The sequence below is a fragment of the Prinia subflava genome, chromosome 1 (genome assembly GCF_021018805.1).
Source record: "Prinia subflava isolate CZ2003 ecotype Zambia chromosome 1, Cam_Psub_1.2, whole genome shotgun sequence".
NCBI classification, from domain to species: Eukaryota; Metazoa; Chordata; class Aves; order Passeriformes; family Cisticolidae; genus Prinia; species Prinia subflava.
The window spans coordinates 92,418,460-92,442,103 of record NC_086247.1 but is presented as its reverse complement, the minus strand read 5'-3'; the positions used below and the strand labels follow the sequence as shown (position 1 = coordinate 92,442,103).

At 37.3% G+C, this 23,644-nt stretch overlaps 1 protein-coding gene across 2 annotated transcripts in view; it reads right to left on the bottom strand.

Annotated features, from left to right (window-relative positions):
• The window catches only part of CDKAL1 (CDK5 regulatory subunit associated protein 1 like 1), a 388,807-nt gene that overhangs the window by 133,890 nt on the left and 231,273 nt on the right, over window positions 1–23,644 (bottom strand). For both annotated transcript variants that reach the window (XM_063403595.1, XM_063403604.1), the window contains 2 exons: window positions 16,939–17,105; window positions 2,419–2,564 (listed from right to left, as the gene is read on the bottom strand). In XM_063403595.1, the coding sequence (XP_063259665.1) occupies window positions 2,419–2,564; window positions 16,939–17,105 (313 nt within the window). The remainder of the gene's footprint in view (window positions 1–2,418; window positions 2,565–16,938; window positions 17,106–23,644) is intronic.

The following is a 23,644-nucleotide window of genomic DNA, read 5'->3' as shown; positions in this document are numbered from 1 at the left end:
TTCTTGGAGAAAAAAGCCCCAGAGTGTTTTGTTGGCTTGACTGAGAAAAAGATTCATAAATCACTTGGTATATCTTTGGGGTTCCAGAACAAAAATTACGACATGGCTGTTTCTTTTCCTTTTTCCTTCCATTTTTACTTGCTGGACTTAATTTTATGTGCTCAGATGTTTGAATGCAAGTTATTAAACACTTAACTGATAACCATTAGCATTCCTTCATGTGTGGCTTTACTTCTTCAGCAGGTCAGTCTATATAACTATTGCTTTAATAAAACTTTTGGTGAAGCTATTATCAGAGCAGACATCACATTCTAGAGACAAAGGTAACATTTGTAATCTACTGACAAGTCCTTGTACATGTGTAGGAAGCTTCTAGATGACTTTATGGCCCCAGCAAGAGAGAAAGGAGATCGAGGGGGATCTCCTTTTGGTTTATTTTACCTTTTTGATAAATGGGAGATAGAAATAATCCCTTTTGGCTATTAAAGTAGTGTAAACATATATTTAATTTTAGCTTTTCTGGCTCTAGGGTCTGGAGTTGTCTGCAGCCATGTTAAGTTCAGACATATTTTGTGCTGAGATCTTTCTGGGAATATTTACGTGGGAATGTAATAGCTGGCTGCTGTCACAAGAGTAAAGTCTACAAATGAAAACTCTATGCTCTTAAATGCAAAGAAAAAGCCTTGCATTTTACAGATGAGCACATATTCAAATATCCAAAACATTTTCTCTGCCTTGCATAACTTCTTTATCCTGCTGCCATATGGTACAAAGATTTTTCCGTCTGAATATCTGGAGACTATTTTCTAACAGGAACTACTAGATAATTTGGTATTTTCTTAATAAGCAGGATAAATAAAGTTTATTATTCTTTAAAAGCAAGACATCAAGCCAGTTTTCTTCCTTGTTAAGTACACTACAAAAAAGCCCTGGAAAAACCAGTATGACATACATTACTGTATGCTCAGTGACCAGCTGTTTTAAATTTGGGTATTAAGTAATTCACTCTTTTCTGTGTGCAAGAGCTGAATGATTTAATAAATCCCCATATGCCCCAACATGTGCCAGCTATACTGGGTTATCGAAAATCCAGCTGCTGTTATGATAAGAGCTGCCAATGCTAAAACTACTGAAGAGAATAATGAATCAACTTCAAGTCAACTAAGACATAAACTGATACAGTTCCACTTAAGATACGTGGGAATACAGTACATCTGTTAATTAAAAACTAACACTGATCCATAGTCACATGAAATTTAGTGCCAAGAATTCATGGGCATTGTTTGTGGTAGAAAAATAATGCAAATCAACCTGTATGAAGACAAGCAGCCCCATTTCTATCAATTGTCCTAGATGCATAGGAATGTCCTATAAATGACACATTCAGTTTGCAAAACAGATTCTATTGTGTCACAGTTGGCTTTCTTTCTTACACATTATAATTCCCATGCAAATATTAGATGACATGTTTTACATAGCTAGACTTCTGAATTTTTCAATTATCATAAAAAACTGATTATGAAAATTTGATTGGTTTGATGTACCAGTATTTTAATACAAGGTAAGAGTCAAAGGTACAATGCCAGTGCCCTTAAGTCATTGAACAAGCACACAAACAAAGAAAGCACAAAGAGAGAAAGTAGCCAAGCAAGGTGTCAGAAATTATTCGCCAGACACATATTTTTGGACACTCAGTGCAGAAATGTCCATCAAAATATGTCACTATTAATTTCTTAAAAGCCAAGAAAATACTTCTTTGGATATGAAATTATTACTTGTAGTTACAAAAGCTTTGCAGGTAGATGTAATTTTCATCTTGGTGTCAGCATAAGTAAATACATTAATGATACATTCTTTCATTTCTCACAATTAGCTCTGTTGTTAAGGGAAATAAATTTGAAATTAATCTAGAACTCATCAGTCCCCTAAGCAAGATTAGAGTTTTATTATATTAATGTAAATTTACACAAGATGTAAGACATAAAATACTTATTAGAATAAACAAACACAAACCCAACCCATTTACATTTGCTGGAGCTGGATCATCTCTAGTACAAAAAGTGTACAATGCTCAAAAGCCACATTAAAACAAACTTCAGCAAGTCCAACTTCAAGCAATCTATATATAGTAGTTTATGTATAAAAAATAATTTAAGAATGCATTATTTGAAGAAGATTAGGAATATACTGACGAATCAAAAGCATGTCGTGCAGAGTTTAAAGATGTTTATAAAAGCTCAGGGATAGGGGCCAACCACATCAAGGGGCTCACAGAAAATTTAGACTTTGATAGCTTAAAGAACCTCATTTTTTTCATGCTTTAATTATGAAGTTGTAAATAATTGTGTTTTCAGCCACATGTTCTTGACATTGCAACAAATCCAACACTGTCATTTTCTCAATTATTGGTAGACTTACTTTTCTTTAAGGAAATCCACTACTTTTTTGAAGTCTGCCACACAGTATTCTCTCTTCATGTCCATGAGCACACTGTCAGAGGCTGACTGGACTGGTATGTGCAGAAAAGCATATACTCTTGGATGACTGAGAATCTTGGCCATTTCCTAAGAGTTATTAAAAGAAAAAGAAGCTTTAAAGCATTACGAAAACAACACAAAAAACTCATTTAAATTAATACATGGAGTAAATATCAGTAGTAATACTTCTAAAACCCAAACAATACTGAATTGTCACAACCCAGTTTGAAACAGTAGGGACAGGTAAAAATATCTGAAAGCAATTTTGTTTTAAGAGAAAATAAGAAGAAAGTGATGATATAGAATTTCCTTTGAAACAGATCACATTCCCTATGTAGTATTGATTATGCAATTGAAAGAAAAGTTAGAGGCAAAGTATTGTGAAAACTGTGATTTCAGACAGTGGCTGTTTTCAGAAGACGGCAAGGATTAGTTGCTTTCTTTTTGAAGTATTTTCTCAGATACCAGAATGAGAATGTCTATAATTGGAGCATCCCTAAAGTTGTCCAGTTGCTAATTAAGGTACACCTCATCACCTGAAAACCTGCTCCAATACTGGTCTGAAATGTTACCTGTGTTGCTTCAGAGAAAAGGACAGAAATTAAAAGTGCTTGGCTATGAAATGAATTAATCAGGGGGCAGCTTAAAACTGGAGTGACAGCTCTTTCTCCTTAAAGAGACACAGGATGTTATACATTTTGTACAAATGAAAAAGGTCAGGAAAAATACCCAAACAAGTAAAGGTAATAGCAAAATGCAAACCTCCTAATGAAAGCCAAACCAAACTCCCAAGAGAGGCTTGGCAAGGTGACGGAATGTGAGACAGAGAATAGAGTATGGTGGTCAGATTTCTCTCATTTTTATTATTTAACCAGTTAACGACATACAGTCAAGCAACAAAGTTTAAGCATTTTTAAAAGTTGAAACCAACCAGCATCTAGACTGTGTGCAATATGGTAACATATTGCTTGTTAATCTTTGTCCTGCAACAAATAAGTGAACCTGGATAAAGAACCATATTCCATGAACAACCAGGTCTTCACATACGGTTTTCCCTTTCTCCCTGTGCTGTGGGCATACAGGACATGGTCTGGGACTGAGCACTGCTCTTCTGCCAGTGCATTCTGCATGCTCCAGTCAGGCTCACTCAGGCCATTCCTCCTGTTTTCTCTGATGGCACAGATACTCTGTCTGACAACACATAATGCTGCCATATTTCGGTTTTAAGATGCAACTATTTACAAATTCTTTCCCGACCATTAATCAGCAATATTTGTCATGCATCTAGATTTTCTCTCTGTATTTCTACAAGGATGGCCTAGATTGTTCAAAGAGAAGGCAGACATCCTCATGCCTTTTCACTTGCAGGAACTCGGCCTTTAAAAGCACTGATTTTTAGAACAACAAGCAGAAATGCTCTCTCAATACTCACTTTTCACGTGACAAACGTGTGTACAAAACCCAAACGCAGTTTTGAAAGTTTCTGTCTAAGATCCTATTACAGAAATGTCTAAGAGAAATGGTTACATTACTCAAGGCAACAGATACTCCATCTCTGGTATGTAAACTCAATTTGATACACAGAACCACAGACAATTTGATAAACAGAAAGGCTGTGTGCAGTGAACCTGGCTGTCTGTGGAAGCTGGACATAGCTGGTGTTATGAAAAAAGAGTGAAGAAAAGGCCACTGTGAATCCACATAAATTTTGTGTCCAATTCAAATGGAACTATATTTATCTGTGCCCTTAATAATTGTAGCTGTTCAGCTAGAATATATTTTCAAAAATGAAATTGTACAGAACAAGTACCTAAAATTGGGAAACCTTTTTTTTAAGCTTTAGAAAATCTTGAAAATGTAATTTATATGAAGCATCCTCATAGTGATCTGTGATTTTTCTGTTTATCAGTAATCAAACATGTTTCAAAAATATGGGAAATATGAGCTGAAACTGAAGCTGTGGACCACAAGCCTATTATTCTGCTTATCTCTTGGTTCCAAGTACTTCACTCAATCTTCAAAAACAGATTTATGATATAGGGAACCAATGAAAGTCATGTTTCATGACATGTTTCTACATCTGCCAAGTTCTTAAGAATAACTCGCCCTGTGACATAGAATAAAAAATTCTTTGCCACTCCTCTCAAATTTTGCATCTTCTGAATAACACACCCTCAAAATGAGATCAGTTTGTTAATTCTTTTTGAAAGTAATAAATCATTTACTAGAATTTCTAGATACAAAAGTGTTATTTTATTCCAGCTTTTTTAAGGCTGAGAATCATCTGATAGAACAAAAACCCAAACAGATTCACTGTGTCTGTTTGTGATAGAAATACTGGATTTTAAAAAACTCTACTTCGTTTTACCACAAAGTTTTCATTTTTCATTTCCACAAATGTGGAAATTCTTTAGTTATATGAAAATGTTGAAATATTTACCTTAAAAATTTTTGTGGTGAAGTATGAAGAATGAAAACCAAATTCTAAAATCTCAAAAGTGTTTTTCTACCCAGATCATTCAAAAAAACCCAAAGCATTGAACCCCAAAGCCATTAGCTGCTGATCTGACTGTAACATGCAGAATCCTGCTGGTCTCACAGTTGATCTCTTTCAGGGGGATGTGACCAAGAGGGAGTTTTTGATTGCGCTTCCTGTAAGAGCAACCAAACCACTAGTGTCCAACAGCCAGTATTAAACAAGACTAATCAGAACTGCTTCTTCCAGCTATCCCCCATGTAAAAGAAAGAAAACATATTTTCTGCAATCACTGTTGTCAATAACTTCCAAGATTAAGAACAAAAATGTTGCCATTTAAAGTAATTACCCTTGGTTCTGTACTATTAGGACACAAAATGCCTGGCATTAAGTAACTGAACTTTTCAACTATAACTACAGGTCCCTGCATACAGTAAAAGCTACAGCTGTAAGCTCACAAACATTATTAACTATTCCAGTGCATCATTTTGGTTCAGAAAGATAATCCATATCAGAAGAACTGGCATTATTTAGAAATTACATCACTTGTCATGTGTATCAGAAATTCACATACACACATGGTCTATCTGGGAACACTAACACAAGTCTAGCTGCAGTGGTCACAGGTTTCAGGGATGTTCTGGACAGTAAAAATTCCTCCTAGAGATGAGGAGGTTGCAAATAGCTCTTCATACTGTGAACTCCTTTCTTTGCTTGCTTTCTGTATCTAAAGCTACACAAAATGCACTGCATGAGCTTTGAATCAAAGGTCCTACTGATAAACTGATTTCCCAGCAGGTACTTGAGGATTGTAACGATTAACTTTGTGAATTTAGCAGAACACAAATTATTAACACAAATCAAATGCAAGACAGAAACACTTGACCCACTATTTCACTGTTATTCACTTTTAAGTACTGCTGGCGGTCTTAAATTTACCTTTTATAACCAGAAACTCTCAGTGAGTCATTCAGAAGGAAACAGAATAATGAATTAACCAGAGTTTTGCATGATTACATCAGAAAGCTGGATAAATCTTCCAAACTTTGCACTGTTCAGATAGAAATATCACATTCTAACCTGTAGCTTTAAGGTAAGACTGTTCCAGTCTTATCCTTTTATCCTCCCTACCACTATAATAACACTGAAGTTCTTTACCACATAGGTTTGATTAAATTACAACTACTCTGCAATGAACAGTCATACTTATTCAATGCAGACAGATTTTCCCATACTACATAGATCGCACATAGAATACCAGATTTCATCACTCAATAAAACTATTAATATCCCAAAGAGTATTTAAAGGACTTCATGGACTAATGCATATTTGTACTTCACAGTGTCTCAATATTCTAAGCTTAACATCTGTTTCCTTTTTTTTTTTTTATAAATACATGTATTTATTTTTTTCTAAAGTGCTTTCCATTATTAGGTATAATTACATAGTTAGAAAAAACAATCTAGAATTTTATTTCCACCTGGAAACAATAAATGAACAATATATAGTTATATATATGATATAGTCTTGAAACTATATCACTGTGAAAGAAACTTTCTGGTTGTCATCACAACTAAAACGGCTGATTGCCTTTTCTCACTATTCCATGGAATCTGATAATGTGTCTATGAATGAAGGGATGCACTACACAAAAAATTCATGTAGGAAGTAAAAGGTCAGAAAGTAGCACAATTTGTTTTAAGCTGACTCTACAAAAACAGGTGTCATCTTCGTTTAGAAAATGACAATGTATGTGAAACATCCTTTAGGATACTGATCACATGTGATTTTTTTCCCAGTCATTAGCAGCTGGAGTACATTAGAACACAAGGCACATTACCAGAAAGATTTCTATCTAGTCAGTGCATTTTATCCTAGCAATTAGAATATACAAATGTAACCACCTAACCAGAAAATCACACCTCCTGTTTGCAATGACACCATGTGCAACCATAGAAAATTGCAGACACTGAACATCAATATCTGTGCATCTTTATGTCAGTACCAGCAAGCTGTTCAGACAGCGATTCTTTCCCCTTACCCAAAGCAGACAAATATCCAAGTATTTGAATTGTCTCATATTTGAGTCACGATAATGTGAATAGTTTGCTTGCTAGCAAAAGGAAGCAGTGAAGCCCACCTCTGCCAGCAGTGAAGCCCAAAGAAACCCTCATCCATATGGAAACATGACAAAATGGCACTCCCTCAAAACTTCATCCGTTTGTGGCAGATATTAGTTTGGGATATGTCACAGAGGGGTGTCTGTTGGCTTTCAGAAGCCGAGTGGTGCCACCACCAGCACAGTCTGGATGAAAATCAAGTGGCTGTGGCCCATTTCATAAATTCCTCTGCTGCAGTGCAGCTCAGGAACAGATGTGATCGTGTGATGCAGGCACGGGAATGATGACACAGTTATGTTCCAGTCTGGAAAGCCTGTAGCAGTTCTGTTAAAACAAATGAACAGGGAACTCTCCCTCCACTTCCCACGCCCTGTGAGTAACAGGGCTGTAAAAAACTAAGAACATGTGGGATGTCCCTGAGGACACTGGTTGGAAAGCAATACCTCTCCCTCACTTGTGTAAGAACTGGGGAAGATCTACTGAAGCCACACAATGGGCAAGCTTAGTGGCAACCTCTACCCCATGTAATATGGCATGACATGCTCTGACATGCTCAGGTCTTCATCCTGTCATTAGGACAAAGGCAGGTCACACTGGAGCAGTTAGAAGCCCATGCAATTCTAGCCAATGTAATTTGAACCTTAAAATCAGATCTTTGGGTTGCCAGATGGAGGGCAAAAATCTGTTTTGTCATATGGGAAAAATGCCTTTTCCATTACCAAACAGAAAACTGGTATTAGCTCAGGCCACCCTTCAAAGTGGATGTAAACCAGACGGCAAGCTGTGATTTGCTGATAGGAAAACTAGTCATGAGAGCCATATGCTCAGCCCTAGCTGTTCCCAGCTGTTCTCCTAGGTGTGGCATCTCTCCTATGCTTCCAGCCTCAGAAAAACACACCACAGCTAGCTAATCAACTTTTTCCTCCCTCACAGCTTAATATGTATTAAGCCAAATCTCTTAAAAAACCAAACCATGCCATACTGAAACCACCTAACATAGCTTCAAGAGCTTGCCACATCTTCCTTTATTAAACAAGAGCACAAGCTAACTCAAGTTCCTGCACAAGAAGTGATATTCAGATAATAACTTCAGGTGAAGTTTGTCACATCTCTTCCTATGCATCAGCGCACAAAGGAAATACACAGCACCAAATACACTAGGTACCTGATTTGTAAACACAAAAATATCAAGAAATCTCCTATTCTGTTAACAGATGGGTATGGTTCTTTCCAAGATTACACATGGTATACCCAAGAATAAAAAGAAACTTCTTGCACAGTACCATTTACTCACATTTTCTGACAAAACCAGTAACTCCCAGTACAGATATCTTAAACTTTGGTTCAAAAATTCTCCACAAGCTGGCATCCCTATCACAATTTGCTTCCAATATTAAAGGATTGACTTTACATTGGGTAAAATGTTAAGCATCAGCATCTCCATTGGGTGGATTGGTTATTACTCAGCCTGTGATGAGCCATGAGCCCAAGTACATCTGAGTCTCCACATCACCAAAACACAGCTGATTCAGTGACACCTTCAGCATCAACACCACACTAACTTCTATGCATCATGCAGAATAAATGGTTCAGTGCTTTCAAAGATGAGAACTGTTATTGTTGCAGCTGCAGCCACTGTTACAAACCTAAAGAGCCTTTGTGGAGCTTCAGAGTGTTTGTCCAGTTCCAAAAATTGATTCACTTCAAGGTAAAGTGCACATTTCAATAATGGTTAGAACAATGGTTTAATGACTTAAAAACCAGCCAACCAAAGAGCTAATACTAACTCCTTGTGAAATTATCAATTCTGACGCGCAAGAAAATACACTTTTTTTGTAATTTTCTGTATGATCCTCTCTAACTTCTCATTATTAAGCACTTCCCAAATGAAATATCTTTTTTCCAGAAGTAAATGAATACTTTTTTTTTTTAGTACATATTAAAAACACATATTGGGAAAGTCCCGAAAAAGGTAATTTATTGCAACAGCACACTGCTACTTTAAATATCTCTCTGTCTCAATCATAGTTTATGCTAATAAAACCATGAAAATTAATTAAAGCAAAGAGAGGCACACACAATAGGCAAGTAGGCTTGTCACACTACCTTTTTGTCTTCAGAAAGCTGAATGAATGAAATGAATTGCTAGTTTCATCCATACTGAGAATTTTTTCTCTAGCTCAAAAATGAGAATCCCATAGGATAGAAAAGAATTGATGGTTTCTGCTCAGAAGGAAGACATAAAATGAATTGCGCACCCCTCCAGAGTTCATCTGTACCAAGACAGAGCAGTGCCAGGAAGCCTCTCTATTGTTTCCCTTCATTTCAAACAAGCAAGTACGAGATCTAAAATAGCAACTGCTTTAACAGGTTCCAGTGGAAGGAAAATAGTGGAAGGTTTTAATCAAAACTTAAACCTTTAGACAAATACTATCACTTTCTTTTGTGAGCTGACCTAAATTTCATAGTAAAAGAGAATGAAAATATTCCAAACCATAACGATGAGATTTATATCATAGAATTTACATTCTTCAGTAACCCTTGTACATTTAACAGAGCTAAACCAATTGAATTCAAAGAATGAGATTTTATATCTTTTCCTCAATTAACAGGGGTACAACAACCCAAAGCAAATATTACTGTGCAATTTTATTGAAGTTTCTGGAACACAATGTATTTTCTTTTTCTCATTTTAAAGAAAATCTTCATCTCAGAAAATCAACCTTTTTTTAAACAAATGCCAAAGCCTAACGAAGCAAGCAGTCTTGCTGAAGATTATGTAGATGATGCTGCAAAGCACAGGAAATGTGACAGCTCATCTATCAAAGAAAACAAAAGGGTTTATGCATATAAACTAAAGAGAAGCTTTTGCAACAGCATGGAGAGTAGTTGGTAGAACTTTACATATTATAATATAAATAACTAGGAAAGTGAGATGTTATTTGTTTAACAATGAAGGCAGAAATATTAAAAGAAGATGAGCTTCTACCTCAATGCCTTGAAGCACATGGCAACTGATAAAAATCCTACTTTTATTTAGCACAGATGCACTATCCCATATATTCATTTCCCATTGTTTAAACATATAGCTCAGTTAATAGTGATTTTTATTTTCTGCTAGTAATTCACCAGAAGTAAGCTGCAGCTCCAAAGGACTGCTGGGATGAGACAGTATCGTAAGTAATTGACAGACAGCCTGACACTCAGCACAAGATTGAGTGTGGATCTGTCTGCATTTAAACACTCTTCCTTCTCAGGCAGTCTAACAAGCAAGAGCAACATTCATATGAGCAAATCATAATTAAGGTAAAGCTAATATGCACAGATTTAACTGGTCAAGCAGTGTGCTACTTAATGTTAACCCCTTTTTGCAATACCAACTTTTATTCACAGATTATTAAATATAGAAGAGCACTAGAAGCATGCATAAAATATTCTCTCTTGATGGAAAACTAAATTTTGCATAAATAAAGCCATTTTTTAATGTATATCAAAGGATTTTTCTACTAGTGTTATAAGGAATAAGAGCTTCATTCCCAACAACACAAATATTCTCTTCCATGTTGTCAGCAAGGAAACTTTTATTGTTCAAAGTTCCAAACTTGTTAAGGTTTTTGAGAGAACCCAGAATTCACAAATACAGCATAAAATCTTCAGGAAGAGAAAAATGGGTTCTTATTTTGACATCTATTAAGTCAAATCATATTCTACCAGCTGGAAACGAACATGTCACCAAGCATTTACAGATGTTAGGATCTGCTGTGTCTGAGATGTTAAAATTCTAAATTAGAGAAAATGGTGTAACAAAATGTATCCTAAAGCGCAGCAAGAGTCATCCATTTCCCAACTGCATAATATGAAAAAATACATTGACTGGGGTGAGTGCATGTTCCCATGACACCATGTCTGAAGGAGTAATTTCAAGGAAATGTGCTACACTGGAGACAAAGAACACTTTGAGAGGAAGAGCAGGAGAGACAGACTATTTTAGCACTAAAAAATAAAAAGCAAGAATACAGAGAGTAACCAAAGATGCACATACAGCTTCCACAGGACAAATAAGCATTTAACATAAAACCAAAGGAAATAGTAAACATCCCTTCATACCTCATCTTTTTTCTTTTTTTTTTTTTTCCAAGAAGACAGAGGCAATTGCTCCATCCTCCTCCCTTTGGTATCTGAGGTCCCTATCAGTCATACTGCTAGCAAAACAGACACAGTTTGCATAGAGACAACTTTGTAATTACAGCAAGAAAAAGTTGCATGGTCCACCGAGTACAAAACACTACAAAACTCACAGTAATAAGAAGTCAGGGGCTTAACTATTCATTTATTTAAATATATGCTGCAGTTTTCATTTTTTCTGGTCAAATCAACAGATTTTAATTGGCACTTTCAAAAGCAGCAGTCTATGAAAATGACAAAAAATAATACTAGAAACAAAGCAAATACATGCCCTAAAGTCCTTTTAATTCTTGAAATTATGCTGCCCTTTTATTTGCCATTGAGGAATGTGTGCATATTATTCCCTTTTTAAACTCATTTCAAATCAGCTTACCCTCTAGGTTATTCAAAACTTGAGCTTATGCAAAATGCTCAAAAACACTTGGTGCACTCAGAAGGAAAAAAGGACAACAGAGAAAAAAAGAAAAGTGAATTAGTAATTTTACTGGAATAATTTCCTATGTGCTGTGTCAGGGCACGTTTGAGGGAGCCATCTGTAGGATATCAGCTTCAATGAGGTTAAGGACCATAAACACCGAGCTGACACAAAAAATCAAAGCAAAAGAGCAAAGAAATACTACTGCAACTCGTGGTACACTTGGCACACCTTCTGCATTTAAAGACTCTGCTGCCATGCAGACTCCATCTCAATGGCTGGTGTATCACTCAAATGTCCTGAATTAATAACAGAGATACAGCCCACAGATGGCATATAGTATGGTTTGAGACAGACTCATTTTGACAGGTGACAAAGACAACTACTCATCTAGTCATGTGAAATTAAGCACTTACGGGAATGGCAGGTGTGAACTGCCTCCTTTATACAGATTTGGAACCATCCCATCATTCACAGAAAGTGCTGTACTAAAATCCCAGACAACTCTGGGATTATGTTAAACCCACAAAGGAGGCAAGCTAAGGCTGAGATGTGAGTCCCTGCCCTTTTACAGTCTAGATGATCTAGAGTCCCTTGTGATTTGGACAGAGCCCCAGATACTTTAAAAGAAAATTAAGTTTAAACCTAAGGAAAAGTGAAATATAGTCAAGGCAAAATTAGTATCTAACACTATGCCAAGAACATTAATTTCAAGCTGCTATACATTTTGCCTTATTTTTTTTTACTTTTCAGACTAATTCCCATTCATCGTTTATCTACTACCATTGCTTTAATGGATTTTTCCCAAGCCTCCCTCTCCACCAGTCACTGGAAGTGGATGTTAACCACTATCTCACCAGAGCACTAGTGGGTAGCTTCAGAATATGACTGGGGAAAAAATGCCTGGAAGTTGCCTCTAAAGCAGGGTGTATTCCTTATGTACTTTTGCTACCTGTTGATACCATGGGGTGATAAAACCTTTGACATCTGGCAGTGCGTCTAATTAGAGCAGTAACTCTGTGCAAAGACATATGGGCAAGAACACACAGGGTAACCATACACATGTACACTCCTTGCAGGTTTTTCTAGGATTATATAATGGATTCTAACACTAACCTCCTCCTTCACATTATATAAAACAACAACAACAAAAAAAACTTCTGGGACAAATTATCTTTCCCTGGCCATAGTCCATGTCTGTTTATTAAGATTCTTCTCCATATAGATAAAATCCCAAATTTTCCATAATGTCGTGTTGCATCAACATTTTGAGATAGGACTGACACTGATCTCGCTATCTCAAAATCTCAGTTTGAGACCAACCTTGAAATAAGCAAGCTATATGCTTCATGGTGTATCCATTCAAACAGATTGCTAAGACTGTGAGAGCACTTTGGAAAATGCAATACTACCTCCATTGCTTGGCCACGTTTTCTCTGAGAGTAAAACTGAGAATGTCTCCTGCAGTCAAAGCAAACTCGAACTTTTCTCAGTCTTAGTACCACAACCAAGAGTCGGAGTCTCTGGTCCTTCAGTTCCTTTAAACATGCCAAATAATGCTCCCTGTCATAACAAGAAGTCTGGAGAAGTCCTGTCAGAATTTGCTGTGTTCACTTGGATGTGCCCACTGAAAGCAGGAGGGAAATTTTAAAGTGCAGTTCCCCATGCTCCCTGGCTCATTCTGGGGTGAGCTGCATAGTGGACAAACTAAATTAGCTTCCAAGGAAATCAGAGTAGTAGCCATACTCCAGATTCACCATAAATGTACTCCAAGTCCTGGGTGGGAACAGAGGGATTCAGACTAATGTTACGCCTTTGAAACTGCTTTGGGTCATCAGTAGTATGAAAGTTTGATTAAGAGAATTACATTTATTTTGAAGCAAAGACTCCAAAATGCAGATAAATTTAGATAGAGTGGCTTCACTACCAAATTCTGTGTTTTCTTCATCTGCTCTTAATACTTCATACCATGCTTACTAATGTAAGCACAGACATCATCTATGGCTAAAGAAAACAGCAGATAAAAAAATCCAGTACTTTAGATTATACCCTAAATAATTATGATAAAGGCTCTCTTTGTAATGACAGCATGCCAGAAAGTGCTCAGTATTTTGCATGACTATGAAACATTGCATGGTTCCAAACACATTTTTCTTTTAGACAAGAAGGCCCAAGTGGATGCAAAATTTATAATTTGAAAACACGTCTGCTTCTCATCCCAAGACTATTCATGTTACACAAGGCATTAATACCACCATATTTACTGAATAAAAAACTAAAGTACTAAATTGTCAGACCACACAGCACAAGCATAAGGATTTTCATGAGATTACAGTATACTCTGAAATGACAACAATTTTCAAGTACAGAATGGCATTTATCTGACAGTACTACCTGAAGGAACTGGATATGCTATTTTAAATCATACGAAAACTTAAACTGACTCCCTGCCTTAAACAAACAGGAGTCTGAATGGCCCAGGCCCCTAGATCTAGCAAGCCTTCCAGCATAAGAGCCTTAATGTCCATTATAAACTCTCCCAGTTTTCCTTTGCCCCCTCCTCTGCTCTAATCTCACCACTCCTGACCCAAGCTGTCTTCCTCCTCCTCCTCTCCTTGTGCTGGCCTCCATCAGTGCAACAGCAGAGCTGTTGGCTACCACTTCTTAGTGGAGACTAAGAAACTGATTTCCAGACACTGAGGCAAATGAAACCCTCTCACCTGCAGGTAAGTTCCAATAAATATGGAAGAAAAGTAAAAGAAACAAAATTATTGCTTTTAGGCTGAGTCTCTAGGCAAGCTCTGTCCAGATCTCAAAATTAATTTCTACATTTAGATGACTACTGTAGCTCTATGCCACATATCATTTCAAAAGTGAAACAAACCCCTGTTGAGCTGTTGCCTGTGTACAATTGCATCCAACTGCCAAAAATGTCTGATTTTTAAAAAAGATACACATTTGAAATTATTTTGTCCTTTGCATTGCATACAAAAAGTGACACAAGATTAGTACCTTTGCCCAGGTAAATTTTTTTCACAGAAAGCCAAACAACACCATAATTACACAGAGGACTTCTAGCAACATAAATTATTAAAATGCTGCACCTTTTAAAACAATTAATGAAAGATGTTTGCAATGCATAACACACCTTCATACCTTTCTTAGGAGGTAACAGATCTAAAGTTGGATTTTATCCTGATCAACTGACGTCAGAGTTAATCAGCTTCTCACTTAATTTTGTTTTTTTAAAACGAATTAGAGTTTTACCCCTTCCTCAACTGGAAAGTTAAAAGAATGTTACCCATAAAAAGTTTACTTTCACGTATACAGGAGACTGATTACATTCCCCAGTGATCCTTCAGAGAAAAGTCTGGTAAGCTTGGAAGAGGAGACTAGGATAAAATGCAGAAAGCAAAAAAATATCACTAATTCAGTTTAAAAATCAGCAAAATTACGTCACCAAATTTAAAGATCAGAAATTCTTGGTCACACATGTAACACAGAAATGTGCTTAAATAATCCTTAGAAAAATCATGAACTGGATATTGTAAGGAGCACTGAAGAACATGAGCAACAGCAGATGTTGCTACTGCACAAAAAAGGCTGGCGTGCACAAACACATGTTCTGCACAGCAATATTCAAGACACACGTTTTCAGTAGGCTTCCATGAATTCATCTCCCTTTTCCATGACACCTAAAGGTCCATTTTCAAAGAGATACGAATCCTTTTCCTAAATATGAGTCAGGTAAAAAAATGAGTCTTACCTACAGCACCTTCTGGAAAATTTATAAACAGAAAGACTAGATATCATAAATTTACAGATTTGTGACATGCTCACGCTTACTATGATTGAAGGAAAGCAACATTCTTTCCACTTTTCTTGGATTATATCGAGTGCCCTTTATCTTGGCAGAGCAGTTTGTTATTTACAGCAACTGATTTTTCTATTGTTTAAAGCTTTGAGAGCACTCATACAATGACCAGCAGTGACAAAAGCAGCAGTCTATGCCAAAACACTTTTAATAATGTGAATTAAAAATGAAAGCAAAGGAACTAACTGTGAAAGTTTCTAAAAGCTTGATTTGCTTTTGTACAAGATGATGAAAAATGTTAAAATAAAATATAAATAAATAAATAAATAAATAAATATTAAAAAAAGAAGCTTGTGGCAGATATGAGAATCCCAGACAATGCAAAGTTCTCAAAAACACAACCACACCACTTTCTAAAGGCTCCTGTGCAGTGTGCTAAGTTAAAACTCTCAATAAAGTGAATGCTAAACCAAAAAATAAAATAACAACCAAGTAAGTTTCTTGCAACTTCCTGCAGTTCAAATTCTTTAGCTGGTGAAGTGAAAACCTGCTTATTCCTACCAAGATGAGATTCCTCTGGCCCACATGCTTCAACAACAGGCAAAGGTGCAGTTATAGCACTCTGAAGAGAAAATACTGTCCTTGAAATCTTAAGAAAACACAAGTGCAATTATTAATGTTATACTGTCTTTGGGAAAGCAGCATGGATGCCAGCCACTTATCCGGGTATTACACAAGCACATGGTTACAAAATTTACCTTCAACTACATCCCTCCCTCCTTTTTCCTCATCTTTACATTTATGTTCATTCTATGTTGCTAGGAATTTCAATAAGTTCATTTGGGGACAGAATCCATCAAAACCAACTTACATTTCAGAAGAAACTCACTTCTTCCTCTGTATGAATAGGCCACTCTTTCAAATTCACACTATTATATACTTCTAATTTCATTGAACTGCTTTGTTACATTTATTTAAACACAGATACATACTTACATTTCTGTTTCTTTTCATGGAAACTCTAAACACACTAAAAATAGGATAATGAATGCATCACTGAGTGAGAGCACCATATAGTGTTTCTGGAAATATTTGTCTCAGGTGCATCAGGAAGAAAAATCCAATCCCATATCACTTGCAAATGACATTTCCTTTAGTTCTTGGAAACACTTCTTCATACACACAAATGAACATCACTACAATAAAGTCCTACATGTCAGATATCTCAGTCATATCTTAATCCCAAAATTACTTGAGTATCTTATTATCTTAAGAACTTGCTGCATCAGGAAAATGGTTTAACAATGCTAGTCTAAATTGTAAACGTATTTTAAGTCTATTATGTTTTTAAACTACTGCTTAAAATGAAAGACAGTTCACACAAGGTTCCATGCTGACTCACTCAATGAATGTCCATGTCAGCATATAAATGATTCCTTTTCTTCCTTACCTCCAGATGCTCTAAAATATAGGGAGGGTTTGTCATGCCAAGCCTCAGCATAGCTCCCTCAGGAATAACTTCAACCAGCTTCCACAGAAGCGTGGGGAGGTCTGTGCCAATGTCTCTGCCATAAGCCCCTGTGTCTTCACTGGTCAGCCATATCTCACAAACACCCTCTGTGAATAAAAGAAAGAGATAATTAACAAATCTGTTTTAGAGCTGTTTATTTTATCATACAGCTGCTCACTCTTTTAAATGCAGTATTTCACATGGCTATTATGCAGCCAGACTGGGTATTCAATTGCAAAGGGGAGGGAAGGAGAAGGAAGGCTTATCCCATGGGTAGCAGTGGGTTATTAAGTTCATTTTATGAGCACAAGAGTGCTACAACAATGCTGTAAATTATCACTGCTGTGGAGTGATTAACATTCACAGCCAATGACTAATTCTGTGCTGCCTCTACAGCAAGTCAGACAAGTTTAGTACTGTTTTATTTTTTGAGCCTAATTCATTAAACACTGCAAGAGACATCACCCAAGCAGAGTTTGCACTAATGGTTATTACAGTAGTTAGCTTATTAAATGGTAAGCTTCCAGTGAGCAAAACCAGCTGTAAAGCACTGTGATTAACGTTCCTCCTGAAGTAACTATTAAAACCTTGTATTCTTTAAATTATACTATTAGCAATGCAGTATTAAGGTTGTATTGAAAAGGTTAGTGACCACTGCACGACTGAGTGATAATACAGGAAAACCTGTTTCCTGGCAGTTAATGCTTCATTTTCCATCTATCAGAGCCTTAGGAAGTAGTGCATTTGATTTATATTGTAAATAGCAACCTTGAACGCTGATATTTGGTAATAATATCCTCCTTCACAAAGAGGGGAAAGATTACTCCGCCCTTTAATAATAGTTGAAAGCATTGAGGTTTCACACAGCCACTTCTGTCAGCCTGCCCAGCTTTCATCATTTTTGCAATGCAATCCCTCCCCTCTTCCTGACCACCCCAAAGCAAGAAATAAGCCATCAAAAACAGGGTGTCTGTGAAGAAAAGAACTGTGATTCACAGCAAGATAAGATACCATTAACTCAGTGAAGAGCTAAACTTCTGAAACCAATCATGAACTGGTAAAAGAAATAATCCATCACTAGAAGGTGCATAATTCATCAAAGCACTCTTTGGGCCAGCAGAGAATGTATCGTAAAATGTAAACGTTTGTTTTACAGATTTATACTCAAATGAGGAAAACTTAAGCCCATACACTGACTTTAATCACTTAAAAGCAATAAACCTAGAAAACTAAATGTTTTACAAAATACAAATTCAAGACTGTTACTCTTAAATTCACGCTGTAACAATAATGGCAGAGAGCAAGCCATGCTGAGCATCAAAGTCAATCCTGTTGGCACAGAAATGTTTTCAAGGTAATTTATTACTAAGAATGAAAAATGCTTAAAATTTAAGGTTAACTGGAAAACTAATTACTTCTTAAGTTTTGCTTCAAGAATAGGTGAGGGAGAATAGTGAGGGAGAGGGACAATTTGGATCTTGGTAGAAGTCTGGTGTAAAGCGTTCCTGAAGTACCAAGTGCTCTCTGGTTGACCATTCGCAGTCACAAGTTTGTAGTCACACTCAAACTGAGCTCCCTCAGAGCAGAATCTGCCTGCAGGACACAATCACACTGTGGATTTCAGTGCACTTGCTAATGTTTTTGGAATTCATCTCACCACAGGCAGTATCCACCATGAAACATACTCTTGGGTTTGTCGCCTGCCCTACATTTTCCTGGAATGCATGAAAAAAATAAGTGGATTTATATGCTGTATGTTAGAAAGAAGAGAAATGTAAGGAATTTAAATGATTGATAAAATCCTCTTTTGTTTAGTTTGGGTTTCTTTATATGGGTCTCCAATAGCCATAAGAACACTACAAAACTTACTGATTTGCTGAGTTTCTACTGTAACAGACTAATTCTTATTTGCAAGCTTTCAGTCTAAAGAGTTGCATGGGGTTTGGGCTGGATTTCCTTTTTTTTTTTTTTTTTTTTTTAATGAAAATGGCTAATGGAATACTGCCTCACAGTTACCAAATGAACACTGAGGAAAAACAAAAACAAACCAAAAACACTGGCTAGGAATGGAAATAACATTCTGGTGGAAAACAACATCAAGCTTTTAAAGCTGCATAGGTGGGGACCATTAGCCCCCTGGTGGGCTGAAACTTCAAATTAAATCACAAGAAGAGGAAGCAGCTGTAATAGTAAATCAGCAACAACAGGAATAACTGTCTCATCTGCTCTCCGATCAGGGTGTTGAACAACAAGCAATGGGAATAATTCATGCTGAGAGATCCAAGGATGAAGTTTTATGACTGGGGATGGGGGGCGATGTGCAGAGAGGAGGAAGAACACCTGTATTTTAGGAAAAAGTTCACGTCCCATTTCTGGTTGACAAAATGGATCTTCAAATACTGAAAGCTACTGTAAGTGATAAATATTTACAAGTAGGATCATTAAGATAAATCAACTTTGTACATAACTGTGTGTGACAGAGGTTTTGTGTCGACTGATTTTAGGCTGGTTTTTTTCAGTCCTTTGCATCCTCAGTTTAGGAGCCTAAACTTAAACCAGGTAAGAGAACAATAGACCTCTCAAGCAGTATTAATGAAGTCAGCCAACACTTCCTATTTTCACTCCACCCAGTTCCCCTCCAAACTCCAGCCCTCCACAGGAGCCTATTTAAATCCACTGTCTAATCACATATAGAATTTTTTCCTTTCTTTTGCAGTGAACCTCATTCGATCATTCACCACCCTGTTACTGGGCAATTTTGCTGCTAATAAAGGCAAGCTGATTTTGTAAACAAGAAAATTGATCCAAACTGCAGACTTCAGATGTGCAAACTCAGAGCATTTGTTACAATATTAAGGCCAATTATTGTTATATCCAAGTAATTACAAGTCTGCCTTTGGTCACAGCTCGGGGTTTATTTCTCACTCTGCCATCACTATCCAGCACACAAGAGAAACCTTAACAGTTGGCCTCTGATCTCTGCTCTGCTGTAACTGGAGATTACTGAGAATGAAAATGTTGGAAGAAAAACAGGTTCCAAGCAAATGAAGAAAGTTCTGACCCTATGCCTTCTCACATGTCTCAAATATAAAGAATATTCATTGCAGATTATCTGACATGGATTTTAACTTCATTTTTGTGGGGTAAACCATCATAAAGAAGATAAGGAATCTTACATCTATAATTTTTACAAAATTTGTGCATTTCTGGTTTAGAGACCACTTGAAATTATTAATTTCTTTAATAAAAAGAACTTCTAGCAATTTTTTGCTTTATTTTCACATCACTATCATAAACACGGGTTTCAGCAGTACCAAGCATCCTTTAAACTGAAGGGAAGTCTCCATCAGAAAAATTAATTTATTTTAATCTACAAGACAATCTGAAGATGTTAAAATACTGGGCACCAATCCCAGTGAAATTTTCGAAATTGATAACTGACTTTGTACATATGAAATTCAATCCCCCAATCCCCCTGTTTTTTCCTTCTCCTCCCCTTCTTGTTCTCCTCTCTCCTGGCAGATTTTTTAATGTGAACAGGAGTGGCTTTTCCAACAGCACAATTCTTTGCAGGCTGCCTCAGTGGGAGGCCCCTGACTCTGACCTTCTCAGTAGCCCACATATGCTTATCAATAACTGCCTGACCTCCTTGTGATTCCTTCTCCAGCAGTGAATTCTTACGGCAGCCTGCAGTGCTGCAAAGACCACAGAAATACCTCTCCCAATGCACCACAGAAATCTGAAAGACCATCTGCCAAGGGGAGGCCTTACATAAATGTTTGTATCTTGCAGACTTGAGGACAGTCAATCTGACCATTCCTGATCACAACCTTAGAATTATTTAAAAACAAAAACTCCTGGCCAAAGATAAATGCTTAGCAAACACCAAATTCATTGTTCAGAATGAGCTTAGCCTACTTTATTTTCTCTTCAATTATTTGAGTATCTCCTTATTTATTCAGCATGGATTTCACAGGAACTATTTACATACTTGATGCAGTGTATGTGCTTTGATTACTTTGCGGAATCAGTGCCTTAACGGGGAAATTGTGAAGAACTGTGCATATAGCAGATCACTATACCAATCTGGATTTAATGCAAGTTTAAACAGAAAATGAGATTTGGAGGAATCAGTTTCCTCTTGTAATTCTGAAGTACTCTGCTAGCATTGAATCACCACTGTCCAAGTGTCCTCTTAAAACAGTTCAACCACATGGATGAGCACTGAAGCATCCCATTGCAGGGACTTCCCTGAAAGAGAAAATCAAACTGGGAACAACTACTGATGCTAAGGAGGATTTGGAAGGACTCATTTCCAGTTCACCAAGAAACCCTTATCCTTTTTTCATCTGTATATATACAGGGTTTCTGGAAGATAGAAATAATGGAGCTGGACACAATCCTGTACAAATCATAGTTATTCAGATGGTAACTCACACCGAAGTGTCACAATTAGAGAATGCATGATATCTGGCTAGCAGATGATGCAAGTAGATTGAAGTAAAAAAGACAAGTCTAGGTTCAGGGCTGCTGAAACAGAGAAGCTGTCAGGCTATGACCTAAAGGATCAATGTTTTTTCTGTATTTTGTAAAGTACAGGTCAACTTACAGTTCAGCACTGTATCATACAGATAAATGCAGCTGCAATTCTGCTCTCGACACACTGTGTACAAACTGTCTCACAGCCTGAATTTCTAGAGGATCTTTATTAATGCTCAAAAGTATTTTGTCCTTTTAAAAGACCTATTTTTTTACCCTTCTTACCTTACCAACAATTGCAGTTGTGTTCTGATTATTTCCGAGGACAGCAATATCACAGCCACTTTGGGTAATCTGTTCCATTATTTGACCACCCTAAGGGTAAAATATTTTTACTTGCACCTAACTGCAATTTGCTGTGTGCTAACTTGTCCAGCTTGTTACCTACTATCCTACCTCTGGAAGACCTGTCTGACTTCAAGACAGTCTGGCTCTGTCTTCTCTGTACTGGTCCATTAGGCAGTCATAAACAGCAATAATAACTCCTCTTAGCTTTCTTTTCACAAATCTATTTCTCGACTATTATGTGCTCCATCCTCCTGATCATTTCAATGTCCCTCTGCTGAATTGCTGCAGTGTGTCAGTCTGTCAGTCTTGTCCTGAGGCACCCAAAAATGGGCAGAGCACTCTCTCTGTGACATCTCGTAGTTCCCAAGGCACCAGTCGCTCCCTGGGGCCTGTGGCTGCACTCTCCAACAGCAGCTGGGGCACAGCTGGCAACTGCAGAGGGGTTCCACTGCTGACTCATGTGCACCAGCTTTCCCAAAGGAACTCCAAAGGCTGCAAAGCTGCTTCCCAGACAGTCAGCTCTCCACATCCATAATGAAGCATGATGGTGTTATCTCATCCTAGATTTGGGACATTTTACCTGATTTGGTTGAACTTCATGAAGCTACAGTAAGTCCATTTCTCCAGGCAGTTGAGGTCCCTTGCAATATTAGCTGTACCCTCCAGCCAGTCAAGTACCCCCCTAATTTGGTATCATCTCCCAGATTCCACCTTATTAAGAAAGACATGAAACACTGGCTGCAAAATACCCTTAGTAACCACCAGATAGACCTTATACTATGGATTGCCACTCTGGGAACCTGACAGTCCAATAAATTCCTTTACCTTCTCATCATTCAGTAATCCAGTCTATACCTCACCAGTCTAAGTACATTAAGAACTATGCTGGAGTCATAGAAAAATTTAAGGTAAACAAAACCAAACAAACTACACCTAAACAAAACAGAAAACCCCAAAAGAAAACAAAGACTCTAACTCTACCCCCAAACCCCAAAACAAAAAATAAACAATATCCTACCCTCCTCAAAAAACCCCAAACCAACCCACCCCAAAACACCTCAACTCCACTGCTTTCCAGTCCTCCACAAAGCCAGAGATCCAATCTGAAAAGTCACTCAGGCCCATCACGTGGTTTGCGGTTGGTAATCCTATGCCGAGTGTTCCCAAGCATCCTCTTGCCCTTCCTGTGCCAGGATGTAGCTTCTAGGAGTGTTTGCCCCATACAGGTTCAACTGCCCTGCCTCAGCTCTCCCTTCTTGCTCTTTCTGGAGGGCAGAGTGACATTCCTCCCTCTTGCAGTCATCCAGAATCTCCTCTGGTTGTCATGTCCTTTGAATGATGAGAGAGAACAGCCCCACAATGACATCAGCCAGCACTCTCAGCACACTTGGATGCCTCTTACAGCAGGATTATTTCTATTACTTCTGGATGTCAGTCTGCAGTTACAAAACCTAGAGCTGTGTTTTGCAAGTGCTTAGTTCAGTACAAGCCTTTAAGGCAGTTGTGGTTTCTACTACCCACAGGATGACACATATATTAGAGTGCTTAGGAAATGAACACAGTAACTGTTATGGTCTACATATTTTTGAGAACAAATGTTTGCAAACTAATACAAAGTGACATACAGACCAAGTTATATTGACTGAGATCACTCCACCTATGTAGGGATAGAATTTATTTTAAAAGCAGAACAATGAACAGTATCACTTCGGAAGATTCTGCTTGGCTGTGTTGTCTACTACACTTAGTAATGAAATTAAAGATACTTCTTCTTTCTCCTTGCCAACATACTTCAGTGAATATTTACTCTAACAATTAA